At 40.3% G+C, this 23,728-nt stretch overlaps 1 protein-coding gene and 1 long non-coding RNA gene across 2 annotated transcripts; both read right to left on the bottom strand.

Moving 5' to 3' along the window:
• Window positions 1–1,154: 1,154 nt before the first annotated feature.
• On the bottom strand, window positions 1,155–4,270 carry LOC133803885 (uncharacterized). Its single transcript, XR_009878188.1, has 2 exons — window positions 2,106–4,270; window positions 1,155–2,018 (listed from the first exon to the last, which is right to left on the bottom strand). It is a non-coding gene; the product is annotated as an uncharacterized LOC133803885 (long non-coding RNA).
• A 2,071-nt stretch (window positions 4,271–6,341) lies between these two features.
• LOC133805255 (COP9 signalosome complex subunit 5b-like) lies at window positions 6,342–16,561 on the bottom strand. The gene is made up of 6 exons (XM_062243387.1): window positions 15,958–16,561; window positions 15,375–15,656; window positions 15,134–15,281; window positions 14,918–15,000; window positions 6,884–6,961; window positions 6,342–6,773 (listed from the first exon to the last, which is right to left on the bottom strand). Exons 1-6 carry the CDS (start codon window positions 16,363–16,365, stop codon window positions 6,681–6,683), a joined length of 1,092 nt encoding a protein of 363 aa, XP_062099371.1. The 5' UTR covers window positions 16,366–16,561; the 3' UTR covers window positions 6,342–6,680.
• Window positions 16,562–23,728: the final 7,167 nt, after the last annotated feature.

The following is a 23,728-nucleotide window of genomic DNA, read 5'->3' as shown; positions in this document are numbered from 1 at the left end:
TGGGTGACCTGGTACTACGAAGGGTATTTTTGGCAAGCAAGGACCCCAAAGACGGTGCCTTGGGTCCGAGCTGGGAAAGGCCCTATCAAATAGTAGAGGTCGTACATGAGAGAACTTTCAAATTAGCTCGACTTAATGGAGAAACGGTCCCACGGACCTGGAATGCTATGCACCTAAAGAAGTATTATCAATGATGATACCATTTGTCTATGTAAGGCTTGGTTATAAAAGTCGTTTGATTAAGAAATAAAAGAATCATTGTGTTTCTAGTCTTTCATATAGTTTCATTTGTGTATTAGTGGTGTGATAACATTTGTCCAAAGCAACCAAAAAAGTTCACTTTCTGATTACTTGGGGGGCATACAACCCGAGAAGGTATGAAACTCGGAAGCTAGCGGAATTGATTAAACGATGTTTTCTTTTTAAGGAAACGCGAGGTGTCGATAAATCTAGCACGAACCGAGTTCTAAATCATTAAAAATCCTGGACATAACCAGGTACAAAAATATCCTGGATACAACCAGGTTTAAAACTTGGTAGTTAGTAAAATTGATTAACCATTATTTTTTCTAAGAAACACGAGGTGTCAATAAACTTAGCACGAACTAAGTTTTAATTAAATATCCTGGATACAACCAGGTCTAAAACTTGGAAGTTAGTAAAATTGATTAACCAATGTTTTTTCTAAGAAACATGAGGTGTCAATAAACCTAGCACGAACTAAGTTTTAATTAAATATCATGGATACAACCAGGTCTGAAACTTGGAAGTTAGTAAAATTGATTAACCAATGTTTTTTCTAAAAAAAAATATGAGGTGTCAATAAGCCTAGAACGAACTAAGTTTCAAATAAAAATACTGGACATGACCAGGCCCACGACTTAGAAGTTAGCAAAATTGAAGATCCGATGGCTTCCTCAGAAGCTTGGGATAAAATAAAACTTAACATAAACTAAATTTGGAATATTCAAAATCACGGATGTAACCGGGTCCAAGGTCTGATACTTAACAGGTAGGGTATAAATCAACACTAATTTTGGTCGTAACCAAAGTTAAAATGTCTATCCCAGTCTAAAAGTCGTTTCCTAAGATTTTGAATGTACAAGTCATAAACATAAGAAAAATCAAGGAAAAGACATAGATAAAAAAGTAGGTATTCAAATTAGGAATAAATTGTCTCGAGGAAAATAATCTCACACCGAGCCAAATGGCAAAAGTTTACACACAAAATAAGAATGAATAAATACAAAAGAAAAATTAAGACCCTCCAGGGCGCTCTGAGGACGTCACCTCCTCGATCTCCTGCTCGCCAGCGGTGGAGGCCTCCCCAGTCTCGGACTGCTCTTGTTGAATCCGAGCCTTGAACTTCTCGAGGTAGGGATCCCACACCTCGAAGGCCAGGAAGGAGAAGTTTCCATCCTAATTGAAGGCCCAGCAGTGGTACAGCATACTCTCCATGGAGGTTAACGAGGCCACCTTCTCCTCCTTGGCAACAGTCTCAGCCTCCAATTGCTTGGCTTTGGCCTCCGCGAGGTTGGTTTGCAAAGCAGCCTTTCCAGCCTGCTCGCCCTCTTGAGATCCTGCAAGAGCAGCCTTGGCGTCCAGCTCGCCTTGTTGAGCAGTTGTAAGGGTAGTTTGGGCGGCAGTCAAGGCTGTCTGAGCAACCTAGAGCTCGACCCGAAGCTCTTCATTCCTGTATCTTCTCCAGGTCCTGGGCATTGACCGGAATACGTATGGAGGCGGTGGGGACGAAGGGCACTGGGGGGTCAGCTTGTGCCGCCTGTCCCGAGCAGAGGTGGATGGAAATCGGGGAGGAGGTGGAGGCGGACCTCTTTTCTCCTGAGCAACAGTGGCTGGAGCTGTCTTCCCCTTAGCCGGGGATTTGGAGGTCGTCCCTGCCGTAGGTGGCACCTTCTTAGCTATAAACCAGGGCTTCTTTACTACTGGCCCCGAGCTAGAGTTTCCCTCTTGGAAAATAGTGCGGATATTGGGAACCCCTTGTTGTGCCATCTCCTCGCCTGAAAAAGAGTGGGAAGGACGTTAATACACATACAAAATCATCAGTTTACATAAAAAAATATATACGATATAACAAAAAGTCCTACCCTCTGAGCTAGAGGAGGAGTCTATTGCCACGACCCCTGGCCTCGGAACCGATATAGGAGAGGGAGAGCCTAAGTCTACAACTTCTTGGATCAGGAGAGGTTCCGGATCAGGTTCTATCTCAGGGTTGGATTCCTCTACGTATTGCCTAAGTCCAGGAGCAAGGATACCCTGGAGCAGGGAGGGCCACGACCTAAGGTTGGTTCCATACTCTTCAAAAAAGACCGACCTAAAGGATAGGGTGTTGTCTACTACTACGGTGCCTCTAGGATGGCCCATGTCATGACGTAACACTAAATGATCCACGCACTGAAGCAGGGTTATGTTACGATCGGGGTCATTAGGGTGACGATGTATGAGCTGGTTTGGGTTAAACCTAACTAGCCTAAGGTCGGTGACATCCCTATCTAAATCCCTAAAGGGGTATGGGTTACCTTAGTCGGAGGGGCCGGCTGCTGCCCCCGATGAAGCTCGCTCTACATCAGGGTCCCGAGCTGCCTCAGGAGCTCGCCTCTTCAGCACGAGGGGTACCTTGTCTTCTTCTTGCTCCTCACCTTCATCAGCCTCAGGACCCCCTTCGGGGATAGGCGGGAGCTCACGGGCTACCAAGAAGTTAGCCCGTGTTCTTCTCAAGGCCAGAGTCTGGCCTTCAGTGATCAACTTACACGCCAACATCGTGTCGTCGGACACGAGCTGGCAGTAATCCTTCTCGCTAGGCGGAAGCCTCGAAAGAGTATCATACTGACCCCCAAGGGTCACGGATTTGGCCGTCCTGGCAAAAATGGCTGCATGAGAATACTACTCAGTTAGTATACAAACGAGAGATAACTCCAAATACAAAGGGAATAATCTCACGAGCTAAGAAAGGATAGAAAACTTACAAGGACGATTGAAGTAGCGATGTTCGCAGTTGCGGAACCCATTCGACATAAGGAATTGATCTTTATAATCGTTGGGATGGCTGGGGAGCTCGATGACCGAGGACGAGTTCGGGAATCGGGTCAGATAATAAAACCCATCACCTCGCCCTCGTTGATCCGGGCTGGCCTTGAGGCAGAAAAAAGTAGAGAATATCCGTCGGGGTGGGGACCTCCCACTCGTGCCTCAGGAAAACATACTTCAACCCCGCTAGCAGTCGATACGAGTTTGGGGGGAGCTGAAACGGCACCAACTACACGTAATTGAGGAAGTCTGCGAAGTATTGGTCGAGGGGAAGAAAGGCCCCTGCCTTTAGGTGCTCATCGCTCCAGGCCGCAAAGTCATCCTGGAGTGGTGCGCAACTCCGCTCTCCTTCATAGGGGGTCGGGCAATGAGAACGCCAGACCCGACCTCGATATTATGGGACAACATAATCTTGTTGACCCTTCCTTGGGTCGTGATCTTGTAGACTATTCTCTCTGCCTCGAAGAAGGCATCAGGTTTGACCACGACCTCCTCCTCCACCACGGGGCCGAACTGAGGGATGGGGGATTTGGAGGCGACCTCTTTCCCCTTATTGGTTCGTTGAGACGATGAGCCGGCTGCATTCTTCTTCGATGCGCCTTTCTTGGGTGCCATTAGATCGCCTATTGAACAAGAACGATGGAACTCTTAGTAGGCGACCTAGAATTTTTATAAAGGCAAGAAATAACAAAGGAAGGCTGAGGGTTTTAACGCACGAGCTGAAGTAATCTCAGCCCGCGGTGTGAGGCCACGCACTACCTATGCTACGCGCCTAGGTTTCCCAACAGACCCCTGATGTTTAGGGATCCGTGTGTCAGAAAACCAGGCCACTACTCTCCTTGGGGAGCGGTTTAGAGCAAAACCACCCAAGAAGCATAACCCCTAAGCAACCTGGTTTCAAACCCTAAAAACCTCTCATCTTCTATATCCTGAATGGGTATTTCCTAAAATTCACCATAAAACGCCCAGGTTTACCCAGAAATTACCTAGTTTTATGAATATCACAGTTCTAGGGATATTTTAAGACCTACTCAGTAAACCTAAGTCAAAGCCTATGTGCCAAAAACATTTGGAGAACAACCAAATATTGACTACAGTGAAGTGCGGATGAGCATGATAAAAAAAAACAACACAGAAACCAGTAAAAGAAAAGTTTCTTCAAAACCAAAAGACTTACAGCATGTTCTTTAATAAAAGAAGTAGACTTTGCAGGGGAGAGTTCTTGGAAGACTCCTGAGTAGCTAAGTAACTGGGTTTCTGAGGGTTCTTGCAAAAGATGGTTTTTGAATTTTTCTAAGAAGGAAGAAGGGTTTAAAAATGCAGAAGAGAGAAGAGGTGGAAAGATTTCGAATGAAAGGTGGCAAATCCTGGAAATTGGCAACCTGATTTATACGTAAAAGGCATAAAGTGACGTTGACCTTCCGATCAAACTAGTACAAGATCCGAGGATAGTGTTTCGAAAGACGAAACGGCGGCAAAAAGTTGGCCAGACCATTAATGCAATCCTCAAAACCCGAACAAACGCCAATCGTGGCGTTCCACGTGTCCAATACTCAAGTAATGGACAAACCTGGATAATCGCAGTAGAAGGTCAAAAGTCCCCACCGTGTAAGTCAGACAATGATGTCATAGAACACGAGCTGAGACTTGGGGGGCAAATGTACGTCCTAAAATTCAGCACGGGTTTTTTAGTCGGCTCGGATACAACTGGCTAGCCCAGAGCTGTAAGAGATGAACCACGAATCCATATTTCCTCTCTGAAGGCAACACGATTCCCCAGGTCAACATCGCGAGCTAGTGAATACAAAACAATATACACGAGCTGACGCTACATTCAGCTCGAGGTGCGATAGAGATCTGCCATTTCCCTGAATCTTTATAAACCTAGGGACCTTATATAGGCGTGCGTGGACAGACATTACATGTCTATAAATCCATTACATGTCTATAAATCCCTGAAATCCCGGACACGTAATATAATCGTGCATGATCAAACATCACATGTCCGATTATCCCTGATGACCCATGATCAGTTTCACCTAATGATTAGACTATACCTTAATATAAATTGTAATATTTATATTTAGTGTGAGACAGGTCATACTAGGGATTTGGATTCACGTGCTGACCCCAATGGCTATCCAGGGATTTTCTCTATAAATACTAAGACCTTTGATAGAAAAGGGGTAGTTTTTTTTCTCTGTAATACAAAATCTCTATAAAAAAATTATAGAGAGATCAACAGTAATAATACAGACTCGTGGACTAGGAGGATTTAAACCTCTGAACCACGTAAAAAGGGACGAGTGTTCTTGATATTTCGTTCCAAGTGTTTTTAAATATCATTTTCTTATTACGGTTTACCATTAAGCACTAATCCATCCCAGCTATATTTTCATAATTCACTGTTGACGAAAAACCGCATCAACAAAAGTCATCTAAATAAAATAAATTAATTAAAAAATAATAATAAATAAGTCATAATAATTTCTAATCACATATTTTAAAATTTCATATTAAATTACTCTTATCAATTATGTTTTCCAATTTACACAACTAAAATAATATAATTCTTTCTTTTTTTTTTTTTAAATAACTAGATCTTTATAAAAGTGCTCAAAAGAGTTCATTCTTCCAAAAACTATTTCAACCACAGAAGATGAATACTTCATTAGTCCTTTTCTGTTAGAAACTAGAAAAATGGCGGTGCCGACTCTGCCCCCTGTGTACTGATAAGACGAAGTTGGCTACTCAAATAGAATTTGGGGCATCAAAATTAATTTTTGGTTTGTTGTTTTATTTGTTTCGGTTTAAAGTTTGGGTTTCATTTGTCAAATAACAATGTTTATCACTCGTGTCCCTCAAGACTTCAACGTATCCCACATTTTAAACTAATCTTTTCCTAGTACTCAGAAATAAGTGTTTTACCTTCTTGGATTGGATTTGCCATTTCAACTAATTTTGTTCTGATTTTAGAAAGGCAGCTCACCAAGTATTGTTTGTGTACAGAAATTAGATTAATTTATCTTCTCAAGTGTTATAACTCTTATTTTCCTACTTTGTAAACAATTTGGTTCACTATTGTTGGTCATCTCATGTGACATTTGTATTTGCTCTTCGACTCTGAGCATTTCAGGGACTTTAGTTCCATGTTAACCTATCAATGGAATTCTCCTTTTCCGTCAAAAAAAAAGGGAAAAAAAAAAGACTAGCCTAGACTCAACTAAAAATAAGGTCAAAAGTTAAACGAGAATGTTAGGTACCCCAAGAGAGTACATAACCCATGAGCCCTAACCTCTCCATAAGTCTTGCATTCTTAATTTTATAGATATATTTTTTTTGGACAAAGCCACTACTACAAACAAGCCTGCCAATTTCAAACCAAGAGGGCTCAGGTAGAAATGGAGCTATCAAACTCTAGCTGTAACAATGTATGAAAAATGTATGTAGACTAGAGAAAGCAAAACCAGATTTCAAAAGAAGTCGAGCAATTGCTGCTTTAGAGGATTTACATCGGCATGCAGAGTGATGGAAAATTCGGAAACACCCAGATCAGATTATGGGACTATGAAACCAGGACTCGTTATCAAGAAGGCAGTGTTTTATCAATTGCTCCTAAGGTGGAGGAGAAAAGATCAACTCTCAATCATTGGTTCAGGGCCAGATGGCTCTGTGCGCGACGACTTATTGGATTGACCAACAGAGTTGAACAAGATGTCCTTGATGACCTGAAGGGAAATGGAAACAACAAAGTTAAGTAGAGTCATAGTAGACTCTTTGGTGGTAGGATAAATTTCAAAACAAGAGAACAGATCCAGAGGTATTGAACAGCTAGTACCTGTGACATTAGACCATGGACCTGCTCAACAGTTATTTTTGCACTATCCCGAGTAATTTTTGCTAGTTGTGATTCTTCCTGCATATCATAAATGCATTGAAATTAATAAACAGTAAAAAATGTATGAGAGAGAGGTGGTGAGGTGACGCAACTGACGGCTAGACTATTATTTGAGGAAAACCAAATCATAGTGTACAGATGCATTTCTGTGGATATCATCGAACTTCAAAAAATCTAATTGATGAACTATAAACTAAACCAACTAATATTTAGCACACTATGTTAATAGCTCTCTCTCTCTCAACATACAATATCATTATCTTACAGTAAAATAATTCCGACAGAACCTACTGTGGGAAACAAAGAAAACACAGAAACAGATAACCAATCAGCAAAATGAAAATAAATATAAAAAAACAACCAATAATAAGATCTCAAAGTAGGGAATAACTGCACATCAAATGTCATAAAGGATATACAACTCTCTGGCTGCAGAATAGCGCATAAAAGCCATGAAATGCATTCAGAAACAGATTACATCAAATCTGACAAAAGGAAACATTATGGTGACATTCCATAATTCCACAGGTGGACCATGAGAAGAATAAACCTAAAAGCCTCTAGACTTGGTGAAGAAGCCTACGGCAGAAGTTAACAGTTGTTTCACTGCAGTCTGGGCACCTAGTGTTGATATGCCAAAAAATTAGCTTCGACTATATTTCCTCTTAAATTCACAATGCCACATATTCTTCAACATCCCTAAATTAGCTAAGAATTTTACCACGATTGCATTCTTCATGTCACTATTAAAACTTCGTTCAAACAGATAACATTTTAATATGAACAGATCAAATCAACCTACTCTTTTAGAAGTTTGGGAAACTGCCAGGAACCCAAGCTTTCAGCAGGTGAGCAACTTACACCCATATATTTAGGTCATGTTATATGAATAATTAGTTTGACAATGGAGGTTTCTTTCTTACCATGCAAGAATGATAAAATTTGTTCCTAACATGCTTCAAAGATACATTTTCAACTTTACAAACTAAAATGAATCCCTTTTTTTTCTCCCTTGATCACTTGGTAAAATTATCTATAACATACTTGTCTAAGGATAGCCCTAAAGTTTAAAAAGGCAAGCTTTGTCTTGGTATGGCGAGTGATTTGGTTTGTTACATCTCTGGTGCATATCAAATTGGTATGAATGTCGTCGTTCTTGGCCATGGTGGGAGGCAAATTGAGTGCACTGCTTGTGACATACCATAAATACCTCAATGGCATCTGTGGCTTGACGAGGCAGCTGGGTGAGAACTTCGATCTACAAAATTGTTCGTGGCAATAAATTCAATCCCCTCGCTAAAGTTGGAGAAGAAGATCTAAACCTCATTGCAAACGCAGAAGAAGTTGTGGACCTTTGTTCCTTCATTGTCGAGGAGGACAATCTTTACATCAGCTACCTCCTTGCTGACATTAGAGAAGTGGTTCACGACCATTTGGTGGAGGCCGAAGAAGAACAACCACAATTGTTGGAACTGGTAGATAAATCTGCTCAAAATTATACCATTAGGTTTTTTTTCATTCGGTATAAGATTTCAATGTTCCTAGTTATGAATGCATGAGCTCAACAACTTTCGTACTTGTCAATGACGCTACGATCAACATCCCTAGCCCAAATGGCATTGATCTAGTTACTGGATTGGCTGGGACGATTTTTCGCAACACCATGATGACACTTGGCCGACAGCTTTCTGTGGTGGATTGCTGGCAACATGCTACTGAGCAGGAGGAATTGCCACCATGTTCTTACAACATGGATTTCACGAGATTTATCTGCACCCACCATTGGGAAATCTTCCAAGTGCACACGATCTTGACCAGCAACCAACTACAAAAATGAGAAAGTGACGACTACAACAATGCCCCATCGCTGGCAACGATAGGATTGCAGCTGACGACTCCCTAGCTGATCGGGGCTCATTGGTTGTTTGAAAGGGGACGTCAATCACAAAAATGAGAAATAGATCCAAGAAATGTTGTGTGGTCTTCCAAAACCCAATCTATTGGGCCTGTGCAATAATTCAGCCCAACATATAGGGCCACAAATTGAGTCACGTGATTGTTAGTATCATTCTAGTCATCATACACCGCTTTCTCTAATTCAATGCAATGTTGATTAAGCAGACGATGTCAACTCAATTTTGGCAGGAGTTGAAAGTTGCATCACGGACCTTCAGTGCGACTTTGACCGATGATTGCATGATACCAACTGATGGGCACAATAGCCAGCTTGAGTTTGCAAATTTCTCATTTGTTTTAGAGAATGATGGAGGAAGTTGGAAGGCGAATGTTTTTTTATGGAAGGAAGACAAGACGTAGATCACAAGCTACCATTTAAGGAAAGTCCAGATTGTCGACTAAGGTTTGCACTTTTAGTTCCACAACCTTTGATTGTGCAACCCCTTTTACGTCTTCCTATCTCAATTCGGATTTAAGTTCGCACCCTCGATCGACTTTTATCGTGTCTCCTGTTCTTGGCTTGTTAGGTTCATGGAAAGGGGTATACTGTCAAGGGGTGTGGAATCGATCATCCAAAGTGAATTTCAATTTTTACAGTGCAAGCCATACCACGACTTACGATGTGGATTTTAGACAGGGGCAAATGACTTGGTTTTTTGATCTAAGGCAAAGGAAGAAAACAACTTCTGACTACAGTCCCACCTTAGTTCACCAACAAGATTGGGTTTCCAATGTTTCAGCATTCACAGACCAGTGTGTGTTGAACATCTCCACGAATTTTATGATTACCTCACCATTATTTTTACTCTTTGTAATGGGGAAGGTCATACTTCTCATGATGATAGTGCCAAAAGTTGTTATTGGTTCTCCTCTATTCACTGGGATTGTGCATTCCTTGCGGAATAGAGTTTATATTGAGGAAGCGAGGTTGTGGCTTTTTGAAATTCGAGTTGAGACTCGTGGGATGACAGATGGGCACTTGAAAATTGGTTATCCAACCCTTGATTAGCCAAGATTGAAGAATAGCTCCTCCCTAAGGACAACATGCTTGTACATAAACAAGATGTGGTATAAAGAATTCAATGGGCTTTCCATCTAATGTTGTTGGAAGCGCATCACTAAAACAGTTCTTTAACAAAGGTCGACAACTGGAGGGGCATTTGGAAATGAATTCTCGTCCTTCACCTTGAGGACAAGATGAAACTTGAGGCAGTTGGTATTGATAGGAATTCAATAAAGGGTAAGAAATTGATGGTGCTATTAGAAGAGGGGTATATTGGTATTTGTAATTAGTGGAGCTGGTCTAGTGGTTTGTTAGTTATGCTATATATATGGCTTGGGAGTGAATGAGGGGTGATGGAAATTGTTATTTCGTATTGAGCTACTGCTCAATGGGAGAGAACCAAGCTCTCGAAACTTGGCATTTGGGTCTATAATGCTTCTTCTATAGAAATCAATTTGTTTTGGTTTGTTACATCTCTGGTGTGTATCAGTGAGCCATAAGCCTCAAATCTTATACTTAAAGTCTATTTTTTGAATTGTAAACTTCTATACACTAATAATCAAAACTAATAAATTATAACATTAAAAATTAAGGCGAAATTGAATATAAATAAAATGAAAAACGATCTCATGTTGCTTATATACAGCTGCACATATTAAAACATTATAGAGCAAAATAAACAAAACTAAAGCATTTTAGTACAAGAAACTTCCCCAATCTCTGCTGTGAGATCTAGAAAAGATAGTCCCTCAAAACCTTTAGCTTTATAAACCCAGGTTGCAACCCATAATTTAATCTTCTCCCAAAGTCTATTTGCAAAGACCTCTTTATCTACAAAAATCATGTTCCTCTCTAACCAAACTGCCCAAAAGATGGCCAAGATGGCAGCTGTCCACATTGTTGCCCATCTATTTCTCCTTTCAATTTGCACACTAACAGCTGGACACATGAGTGGGGCATACACCACTGAATGCCGAATTCGTTGAGCATTTTCAACCATAATAACTAAGTAAAAGTGCACTCCCAGAATAAAGGAGTAATAGATTCCTCATCTCTCTTACAACAAACACACCACCTCGGAGAACAATGGTATGGACACCTCTGCAATTTCTCATGAACATTCAACTATTCTAAAGCTAAAAGCCTACCAAACATTTTCACTATAGATGGAAAACAACTTTTCCACTATTTTTGCCCAATGTTCATCTAAGCACAGATGATGTAAACTAAGAATATGAAAAGCTGATTTACATGAAAAGATCTCACCTGTGCCCATACCCTATCATCCAACACAATGTGAGTTGAGATTTGTTCTAGCATTTGCAACAATTCCATCACATTCAACAGCTCCCTATCAAATAAACTCCTTCTGAAAAGGAGATCCCACCCAATCCCACCACTTAAGCTCCCCTTCATTTCTGACCACCAAGTCTTTAATACATTTATTCTTGGCAAAGGAAACTAATGCTAGATCAGGAAGCAAATTCTTTAGGAGCATCTTCCCTGCCCAAATATCTTCCAAAATCTCATTCTATCTCCCTTCCCCACCTTAAAATGAACCTGACCTAGGTAATCATCATACAATTCAGCTATTTCTTTCTATGGGCCTCCTGCTGGCAGTCATCCTTTTTAGTATCCCAGAAGTTATCAACAGCTCCACATCTACTTTTTATGACTTTGTGTCAAAGGTAATCGTTTTTCAAAGGGAACCTCCACAATCATTCATGAGAAGTGCTCTATTTCTCCCGAACTTTACATCCAATGGCCAAGGCACTTGATTCCACTACATTCACATCTAAATTCAGCCCTAACAACTGGCATTTATGGAGGTAAATTTTCAGCCCAGAGATAACACAAAAGACCGGTAAAATCTCAATCAAAATTTGAATAAAATTATCATTTTCCACAAAAAACACCGTGTCATCTGAAAATTGAAGATGAGTAATTGTGACCTTATTTTTTCCCACCAAAAAACCTTAGTGAAGAGTTTCTGGCTTCATCCACCACAATTGTAAACAAAAAAGGAGATAAAAAGTCTCCTCATATTAGTCCTCTAGTGCCATAAAACTTCCCTCTAGGCCTTCCATTGACAAATACCGAATACGATACCTTAGAGAGACATCCTTTCATCCACTTCCTCCAAAGCAGCCCAAACCCCTATTTTCCATCACAAAATCAAGAAAATCCCACACCACATAGTTGTAGGCCTTTTCAAAGTCAATTTTTAAACACCAATCCACTTTTCCCTTTGCACTTATACTCTACTACAGCCTCATTAGCCACCTAAACTATATCTAAAATCCACTCCCTTCAACAAAGGCTCCTTGGGTTTCTCCCAGTTGAATAGAGTACTTTAAAAAAATTCTTATACAAACTTGTAGTTAAGCTAGCCTATCTCCCTTCAACAAAGGCTCCTTGGGTTTCTCCCAGTTGAATAGAGTACTTTAAAAAAATTCTTATACAAACTTGTAGTTAAGCTAGCCTATAATCTTTCACCTTAAAACTGTCAATTTTTTTCTTTTTTTTGGAATAAGGCAAATATAAGTCTCATTAGTATTACCATGGATAACACCATATTTAGCAAAACCCCTAAACACCTTCATTAGATCTTCCTTTATCACTTCCCGATTTGATTGATACACAACCATAGTAAACCCATTTGGACAGGAGCTTTATCACCATCACATTCAAAGACAGCTTGTTTGATCTCGTCTTCCTCAAAGGGTCTTTCTAAGTGTAAGGCCAAAACATCTGGAATCCTATTCCACTCAATTCCGTCTATTCTAACCATGGTTCTCTCTACCGACTTGTACAATTAGGAATAAAACGATACAATCTCTAACACCATGTCTTCCTCCTTATCCAGAATTGAGCCATCCTCTCTCTTAGTTATAGAAATGAAATTTTTAGCTTTTTGGGTACTCAATGGACTATGAAACAATCTCGATAGCCTCGTCCTCTCAGCATTCCCACTAAGCCTCCATCCTTAGAAAATGTTAGCATAAACACCTTGTGCTTAGTTCTAAAACCCCTAGATCTACTTCTATTTTGTCCATTACCAGCGGGGTTATGGTTGTCCCAAACTGTATTTCCATGGCCATTGAGGCCATGAAAATGAAGAGTCAATCCAGAGCTTCTTTCTCTAACCTCTCTCTCTAACATAACAAAAAATCAATTAAATATTTGAAGTAGGAGTTTCAAGTGCTTTCATGTGGTATTTTCTAACTAATGCTAGGGTTTTCTTTATGAATATATTATTACTCAATACTTAGAAAAGTTACTTTTGTTGCACCAAACTTAATAATGTAATTGTTAGGCTAGTTTTGTTGGGCACAACACTTCAAACAGGCTCCAAACAAAAATAATAAGTGAGACGCTAGCTTCATGATAATGTTGAGGCACCCATTTTTTGGGCGCCTCAACATAAGCCTCTCTTCTCCTCCCTATAACATAAGCCTTAAGGCTTCTTTTTTAACGCCTCACTCTGAGGCGAGCCTCAAAAAATCCTTTTCAAACATCATAGCCCAATTCACTTTTATCTCCAATTATAGAGCCTTATATGCAACATTTGATGGGTCATGCCATCCTAAAATTTTAACTAGCACATATTTAGTTACCCACATATATAAAAATAGAGATTTCTATTAAAGGACGACTTGATACTATGTAATATTTGTTGACCGTCACTATATTACCTAAAGAATTTACCAAGATTGCATTCTTCATGTCAATAGAATGACTTTGTTCACATAAATCAATTTAATACGAAGAGGATATCAAATCCTGATGTTCTATTTAAGTTTGGGGAGCTACCAAGCACCCAAGCTTTCACTAGGTGGGCAACCTACAATCATCTTTAGGTCATGCCATAAGTGGTATTAACAAAGGAGTTTTCTTTTCTTACATTGCAAGTGATTTACACAATGTACATAACATAACAAGCTTCAAAGTTTCATTTTCAATTTCACAAAATAAAATAAATCCTTCTTTTTTTCCCCAAAAGACAACTATAACATACTAATCTAATGATGGTCCAATTCATTTTTCTCACCAATTATATGGACACCATATGCAACATTTGATGGGTCGGCCCATACTAAGTTCTTAACAAACACATAATTAGTAACCAACACAATTACATATGAAGATTTCCAATAAAAGAAAACTTGTTACAAGCAAACAAATTACTAGTAAGCATGTACAGGAGAGAAAAAAATCAAATAAATAAATAAGAAATCTAAAGATATGCAACCAGAGTCCACACCAAAACCATGTAAAATATCTTTAATCTTATTCCTTCTATCCTGGTAATGCATAAACAAAAGAAGGAAGAAAAATGGCTTTTTGAACCAATACAATAAGAAAGAAGAAAAAACGCTCTTCTCCCAAAGTCCTTTCTCTCATTAGTCACTCCACGATCCATGCAATAATGTTAGGTATGGACCTATCTTTAGAAAGAAGAAGGGAAAAAAAGTGTTGCTGACTTTCTAAAGACAGGTCCAAACTTAACATAACCAACACACTTTTACGGACTTTAGTTTAAATACTGTTGAATGCACTAGTGGCAAATAAAAGCTAGAGTTGGGTATCTCGATGTTGGTCTCTTATCAGTGTTCTTTCTTTCACTCTGGTTTGCTGATTTGTATGGATATTTTTTTAGGGGTTTGGCTGCTCTGCCCAGCCCCCAAAAATGAAAGGTTTTTTTTGTTAACAAAAAGTCACCTAGGTTCTATTGAAAAGTAAATGAATAACTTATATATATAAAAAAAAAAATTAAATAATCACCGCCAAGGACAAGTGGGAAATTCACCCATCATACTCTATTTAATTCCCAAAGTAGAATGTAAAATGTATTGTAATGGCCTCTTGAGAAATTTCTCTCTGGCAGCAGGAAATAGTCTGGATATACCATGCAAAAAACTAAGCAAAACAGCAAACAGAAAAAGTTGAAGAACCAAAGAGTTCCACATGATTTCGTGCTTGTATATAAATAAATATATAAGAAAAAACCTTACTTCTTTCTTTCTTTGAGGGGGTGCTATTAATGGCCCAAAGCGTGAATGTGACAATTGATTCTCTGCTTGCTCCAACTTTTCAGCTGCATAAATGATAAAAAGGTACAATACGGTAAATGATTTCCTTACAATGATAAACATTACAGAAGGCTAGACGAGCATTAAAAAAAAATCAAGGCATTTTAAAAAAATCTAGTATCATAACAATTTAGGTACCTAAGTCTGAAATTTGTCCTGCAACATAGTCTCCATTACCCAATAGGGGTGAAGAAGAAAGTGTATTCACCCAGTACTTGTTCCATAGAAGATCCAGTAGGTGGCTATCAAGAGAGGATTTAAAATAAGTGATGTCCAAAGAATAATACTGCAAAAACACACAGGACAAACGTTTAGATAACAATGGATCACAACATTGCTAAGAGTAAGAAGCAGTGTAAACATTTGAAAAGATGATAACCTGTTTACAGTGCACACCAAAGTCTTCAATCTTATTCAATGGAATAGTCTGGTACTCAGAGACAGGCTCATCTGGAGGCTTATATCCTTCTGGGTATGTCCTGAATGCTCCAATCTCAACTTTTCCAGCTGAAACAGTCCTAGTCGGATCTATAACTACAGCTAAAAATGGCTCCTGAAATTGCTGGTTTAACATTTGCGTTGAAACATCAATACCCGAGAGCCAACATCCATAACCAGGGTGAGAATGGTACCACCCAACCACATTTTCCAACCGCCCTGCCTACGCCCAAAAAAAAAACACCCAGCAATAAAGCTAGTGGACTCCAATAAAAGCCTCGCCTGATACATAATGCGCTTAAAAACAATTCTCAATGTAATGGAACAACAATGCTAACAACCCGCCATTACAGTCCTCAGAATTCCATAAAATTAAAAACAAAAAGTATTTCTTAACAACATAGTTCCTAAAATAAAACTCTAGGGTTTCTCAAAACAAAAAGTAACCCTAAGACACAGCAATTGCAGTTTCTAATACAGAGTCGCAAAATTCATTCAATTAAATTTAAAAAGAGGAAAAGAACCTGTTTGTTGGTCTGAGAGTAGTCGACCATGTACTCGTAGGCATCGGCTTGAGCATTAACCCTAGTCTCGGTACCTTCGACAGGTAAAGCGAAGGCGTCCATTACGATGATAGCGTCGCCGTCGGTCTTTCCCTGCATAAGGCCCATCACCTCGATGGTGCCACCGGAGCGGGCATGGACGACCATCTTGAGGAGGGCGAGGGCGGAGATCTTGACACGCTTGAAGTAATGAGGGTCATTGGACCAGGGCTTCTCTTGTTGGAATTTGGTCTGAGCCGACTCATCGTAGTAGAATATGGAGTCCGAAGCGGGGTCCGGCTTCGAAGCCGGAGTTTCCATGGGGATGATGTTGTTCTCGAGCTCCCATGTCTGTTGGGCTATCTGGGACGACGATGGGAACGGCTCCATTGTTTGTGTTCGTCAAGATTTACTGATTCGCCGATTTCAGAGTCCTGTACTACTCAGTACTGAATCCGTCACATTCGCATTCAAACCAGACAAAACATTTCTATATAAATTATTTATATAAAATCATTATCACACTAAACGACCAATTTCTTATTCAATTATTTTACTCACTTTTAGGGTTTTACACGAAATAAAAAAAAAAAAAACAGGAGGAATAGGTCTTTTAATTGGGACGTAGTCTTGTCCCCGAATATTTTTTGTTGGCAAAAATTCCTGAACTATAGCAACCATACAAAACTTAATCCTTCTATGGTTTATTTTTTTTAAATGGTGTGTTGTTGAGGCCATATGCTACAGCATAGCTATAGAAATATGGTCTATTTAACTAACTAAAGTTAGTATAAATTGAGTTTATTAGAGGTAAATTTACAAACATGACCTATAAGAATGCATATACATATTTTTAGAATTGGTTATTAGATCACTATTTGTATTTTTCATTTGGACTCTCAAATAGCGCCATATTAGTGCTACGTCAATGCTACATTAGCATACTGTTTAAAAAGTGAACATAATGCAATAAAAGGGACACATTTTCAATAGTTGTTATAATTCGACGGATTTTTTTCATGCAAAAAAATTCAAAGGGAAAAATTTTACGAGGGCTATAATTCGGGTGGAAAAAATTCTATTTGTCCAAAAAAGTAATGCCAAAAAATTGGGGAGGAAGGAAATTTGGTTTGGTTTTAAAATTTGTTTAACTAAATTTTGTGAGTTCCTTATCTAGCAAAAAATAATTGTCAATTTTTTTCTCAAAAAAATAGTCAGATTTGCATCCTTTTATCACTTAAGTATACATTATTTTTATTTTTTTTTAAACCGAAACTTCATTAAACAAAGCCAAATTACAATAGGTTAAGGAATTCTACAGTAACAATTGCAGAAGCACAATTGGGGGATAGCCTTAAACCAAGAGCAAGACAACAAGTTATGAAAACCAGATTTAGAAATAGCGTGGGTGTAATACCCTACTACTCAGGGACTGTTACACTGTGTATTTTAAATAGTGTTAAACTCGCTAAACGAATCGCTTGGCCATAATCGTGTAACTAAACATGATTAACGGTTTAGAGTTAAAAAATTTGGTCAAAGGTACCATCGTTTCATAAAAATGTTCACCTCATACATGGGATCCCAAAATACATTTAAAATGTTAATTACAATGAAAAAGTTACAATTTGCCGACCTAAGCGGCAAAATAGGGTTTGACCCTAGTTCCTCTTTAAACCATCAGTCGTGGTGGTCAAGCAACCGCATATGTACACATCGTCACCTAAGCTCTCCAACTCAAAGATGGTCCAGCTTTCTTTTCTCTTTACCTGCACCATGTAGCACCCATGAGCCAATGCTCGACAAGAAAACTTGAACATGCTCATAAGCAGTTAATAAGCATACCTAGTAGTAATAACCCTACTCATGCAAGCATACCATCCATATAAATGACTACAATGTCATATGGGCCAATAGCCCAAGATAACCATCAATGAATCATATCAGGATCCAATGCCTAAAATACATGATTAATAAATCATACTGGCTCAACGCCCTAGGATAGGGGACTAATGAGTCACCTCGGGGCCCTTTGCCCTGTCCTGTGTATAACCAGCCTTGGAGCTGGCCCAGCGTACTGGGCGCTCTAGTTTTCTCACAACCAATAGGTCAGTCAAGCGTATGATGCGCTCCTGGTTAAACATAACCATATCAACCAGCGCTCAGCGCGCTATTGCCATCCTTGGCTAATAAGTCAATGATTTACGACCAGCACTCAGCGTGCTAAGGTCATCCTTGACTAATAAGTCAATGCCTTACGACCAGCACTCAGCGTGCTAAGGTCATCCTTGACTAATAAGTCAATGTATTACGACAGCACTCAGCATGCTAAGGTCGTCCTTGACTAATAAGTCAATGCATTACGACCAGCATTCAGCGTGCTAAGGTCGTCCTTGACTAATAAGCCAATGATAGGGCCCATCCCTAGGATATGGGACTAATAAGTCACCCTGGGGCCCATTACCCTATCCTCTGTATAACCAGCCTTAGAGCTGGCCCAGCGTACCTGGAGCTGAGTTTGTCACGACCATTGGATCGAACAAGCGTATGATGCGCTCCTGGTTAATTTAACCAAAACAACCAATGTTCAACGTGCTATTTCTGCTCTTGACTAATAAGTCAATGCTTTTCGACCAGCGCTCGACGCTATTGTCGACCTTGACTAATAAGTCAATGCTTTTTGTCCAGCACTCGGCGCTATTGTCGTCCTTGACTAATAAGTCAAGCATTTCTCAATTAGATAATGCAAACCAACATATATCATATATCAAATACCCAAGTACAAAGCATTCAACATGCTTAATCAACAATCACAAGCATAATCATAATCATGCACATTCTCAAGCGTTCATGCCCTATTCATATCCTTGTTCAATAATTCGACCAAGACATAATCACATGTATCACATACTGGGTGCAGTTTTCTTACCTTTAGTCCAAACACAGGTTACCAATGAACGACCCTCGATCACAATCCTGGTTCCGAGCCCCTAGCGATAACGAGTAAACATAGGCCTCCGCACCGAGTCCTAGCCTCCGGGACTTCGAATCCTACTAAACCGGGTAGTAAGATCGATCCCGAGCCCTTAGGTTTGAGTTCCCATGTAACGCCCTGGGTAGCCAAGACCGTTACACTATATGTTTATAAAGGTACAAGACTTGCTAATCAAGTCGTTTAGTTGAAAACGTGTCACTAAAACCATTAATGAACTCGGTTTAAAAGGTTTTGGTCATAAAAGATACATTTCATTTAAATAAATGTTTCATACAAGGGATCCCAAAAGAAATAGAGTTTAAAGGACAGTTTACAAAATTCCAGGATATATACAACTACTGGCCCTTCTAAGGGAAAAATAGACATTTAAGGTTCTTCTATTCCTATCCATCCCTCGACCGTGGCGGCCGAGCAGCTGACTATGTACATTCTGCCTCTAGAGTTCTCCAAATTGTGAGCTAAGGCCCAGCAAGAAAACCATAATATCACAGCATGATCAATGACAATAATCAGATAACTCATAAAGCATAACCATATACTCAGCAATCCATAGCATTCACATAATCAGACATTCGGCATACCAAATTTATCAAATCAACATTAATAATCAAGTCATATAACAATCAGGGTCGACGCCCTTAGGTCGCACCCTCTGTTTACCCCACTGACTTTGGTCTGCTTAAACCGAGCTCAGTGAATATTAAGCTGTCCTTAGCTACTAGTGGCTGAGCCGTGCCCTGTGCGCCAATATTAACTCCAACACTCTTAGGCCATTTGTTTCATATTCACATGGCATAATACCATCATACAATAATGCATACAAGTATAGGGAACCCTTAGTCCCATCGTAAACTCACAATCGGGTGCAGTTTTCTTACCTTTAATTCTAAGCGTTCTGATTACGAGAAATGACCCTTGAGCACGATCCATTTTCCGAGCCCTAGCTTACACCTAATCACAACCAAGATAAGGGATTCCATCAATAATAAATGAATAAAGGTTTTCGGTCCAAGTTCTAGCCCTCGGAACATTGAATTCCACCAAACACGGTAGTGGAATCGATCCCGAGCACCCAGGTTAGGTTCCCGCACCTAAAACCTCCTCAAAGCCAAAAATGCCCTTAAGAGTCGCAGCCCTAAGCCCCATATGTCGTGGCCCGCCTCCAATCAGAGGCCCAGCCTCCCCAAATAGCAAACACAGGCCGCAGCCCAGCACTCCCCATGCCGCGGCCCGCCCTTCACTTCAGCTCCCACCTGTTCTAGAGGGTCGCGGCCTGACCCCTTCGAACCCAGAAAATTCATCATTTCCAACAACCAAACCTCACTCAATTCAACCCAAAACCATCCTAATAACCTACTTTAATTATCACAATAGTTCTATTATACTCCCAACAACAAAACCCATAGGAAATCTAGCCCGAAGACTCATCAAAATCACATTTCAATCCTTGAAACCCAAAAGCTCATAAAACCTCCTAAAACAGCCAGCAATTCATAGAATTCAAGTGCTAAACCATAATTAGAAACTTACCTTTACTGAAGAACAAATCCACCAAGTAGTTGCTGAGCTAATTCCCAAGTCCTTAGCCTCAATTCAAGAAATCCCTAGCTCAAAATTCCTCCTTAGCTTCAAAGGTTGGCTTGAGAAAGAGAGAGAGAAAGAAAGAGATGAGTGAGCTGAGAGAAAGGGAAGGGTCGATTTAGGAGTTTCTACCTGTTTCCCTTAGGTTTGTTTTATCTAACTTAGGTTGCTTGAGCTCGGGGTACCAAAACCGTCCCCGAGGGCAAAATGGTAAATTTCCCCGATATTCCCTCCTAAACTCTCTAACTTCAAATATATCTCCAATTATTTATTTTCATAACCCGATAACCCAAATAAATATCTAATACCTAAAATACCCCTTGACTCGCCCCGAGTCAAGTATTGGGTTTCGTTGTGACTATCCCGCTAACTGGCCCCCTAGGATTGCCTCGAGCTGCATGCTACAAATATATATCCACATAATAATGTGGCCTTACAATTATAACATTTAATCACATTTATGCCCTCAACAGGCCAAGATTACAGATATGCCCCTTTAAGCTAAACAGGGCCTACATGCATACTAATACTCATAGACATGCATTTCATATGTCCATATAATCATATAAGCATGCTTATCACAGAATCATGCATTAAAATCATTTAAATCACATATACACCAATTATGCTCTCTCGGCACACTAATCAAGGCCTTTAAGCCTTATTAGTGATTTTTGGGTCGTTACATCCCATTACTAAAAACCTAAGGTGACCAAAATTGCTCAGGCGGGCCACGACTTGGCCCTAAGGGTCGCGGCGCCTCCTAGACAGAGACAGAGAGCCCCCTGTTTGAAAATGAAGACACGGGTTGTGACTTGCCCTAGAGAGTCATGGTGCGCCTCCTAACCAGAACCCATCCTGAGCCCTGGGTTCACATGAGTTGCGGCGCCCAAGAACAGGGTCGCGACGCGACCCTGTGAACCTAGAATTTCCCCTGATTTCCTCAGCAAATTTGTAACGCTCTGGATAGCCAAGACCGTTACACGGTGTGTTTATAAAGTGTCGGACTTGCTAATCAAGTCATTTAATTAAAAACGTGCTATTGAATTTATAAAGGAACTAGGGTTAAAATGTTTTGGTCTCAAAAGTCACATTCTCACTAAGAAGCATTTTCTGTCTACACGGGATCCCAAAAATATTAAGGTTAAGGACCGTTTACAAAAGACATAAGGTTTAAATACAATATCAAGCCATATTAAGGCAAAACAGACAGTTAGGCAATCCCTGTCCTGATCCACTCCTCGACCATGACGATCGAACAACTGGCTATGTACATTCCACCCCGCGGCCCTCCATCTCAGGGTTGGTCCAGCTTGCCTTTGTCTTTACCTGCACCACGTAGCACCCGTGAGCCAAGGCCCAGCAAGAAAACACAACAACAGAGCACAAGCGATCAACAGATAAATCAATATCTCATATCGCATCACAGATTCTCAACCATATAATCACTCAGTATAATCAAGTATTCAGCACATTAACATGTCATCTCATATCATATATCAGTTCACAAGCGATAACTAGGGCTAGCGCCCTCAGGCCGCTCCCTCCGTTATCCCACTGACTCCGGCCCGCTTAAACCGAGCTCAGTGAATATTAAGCTGCCCTCGGCTACCAGTGGCCGAGCCGCGCCCTGTGCGCAAATATAATGTACGGCACCCTTAGGCCGCTTTTACATGTCCCATGGCATAATACCATCATTGACACGATACAAATATCGGGAGCACTTAGTCCCATCGCAATCATATAACTGGGTGCAGTTTTCTTACCTTTCGATATGCTAGCTTTGAATACTCGACTCCTTGAGCACGATCCCCCTCGAGCCCTAGCGCTCACCTAACACAATCATAGGCCAAAGTCATCATCGATCCTCAAGTTCAAAACCTAGCCTCGGGGCCAATCCCGAGCCCCCGGGAGGTCCTAGTTCCACCCAACAAGGTGGTGGAATCAAACCCAAACCCTTGGTCAAAACCCCTTGCAAACAACCCTAAAATCCCCTTCAGAAGACAGGGTAGCGCTACAATGCTCATGGGAGGGTGCTACAGTGCTACAAACAGAAGCAAAATCCCCTCAGCAGGCATGGCCTAGCGCTACAGCGCCCAAAGGCTAGCGCTAGTCACAGACAGACACCACCCCAGTTTGCCTTCCTGCGATTTCCTCGAACCAAACTCAACCAAAACTTCTCCAAACCTTCACCAAACTCAAAAACAACCCTATTAACATATTCTACTCATCCCAAGCATCCCAAATACCCAAAACTCAAGCACATGCAATCCTAATCCCAAAATTCACCATAGCTGACCCTATACTCAGAACTGAACATAAACCAGTCAAAACACCAAAGTCTAGAGCTCAGAACTTCATACCTTTTAATGGAATTCGATTTCAAGATAACCTCTACACCTCCTTAGCTTGCTCTTCCTCAGCCTTTGGCCTAAATTCCCTAGAGTTCCCATCAAATTCAACTTAAACACCATAGTTCAAAAACCAGAATCAAAAACTGAAGAACTCTAAAGTCTTACCTCAAGTGTTAGTGTGCTCTTGTAAACCTCTGCCAATTCTTCAAGCTTAGCTCAAAAACCTTATGGCTTAGTTGACCTAACTCCCCTCTGAAAGTTACTCCAAGAAAACGCCCAGAAATGGTGAAGAGATCACCAACCGACTCCAAGGAAAGCAGCTCTGTTTTTTCCCTTCCTTTTCTCTTTTCTTTCTTTTCCTTCTTTTCTCTCTTTCAGACTTCTATTACATTCTACCACTTCCACTAACATAAAGCCTTAGCATATCTATCCCTTACAAGCCAAATGACCTTAATGCCCTCCCTTTTATTTCTAATCCTTTAATCCACTTAAGGGCATTCTAGTCATTTTACCCAATTCCCGCTAACTCCTCGAATGTCTCCAATATTTCCCGCTTAACTCCCGATACCTAATTAATCACCAATAATACTCCTCAATGTCAAAATAGACTCCAATATACTCACTAAATTCCCATTTATACCCCTAGGCTCACCCTGAGCCGGGTATAAATCCCCGCCATGACTTTCTCGCTACTTTGCTCACTAGGATCGTCTCGAGTCACAGATCACAGATATATCCACATAATAATGTGGTCTCGACAATTATCACATATATCAAAGCAGATATGCCCATAATGGCCAAAATTGCGGTTATGCCCTTCTAA

The sequence above is a fragment of the Humulus lupulus genome, chromosome X, assembly GCF_963169125.1.
Source record: "Humulus lupulus chromosome X, drHumLupu1.1, whole genome shotgun sequence".
Classification (NCBI taxonomy): domain Eukaryota; kingdom Viridiplantae; phylum Streptophyta; class Magnoliopsida; order Rosales; family Cannabaceae; genus Humulus; species Humulus lupulus.
This window is presented reverse-complemented; position numbering and strand designations above follow the sequence as displayed.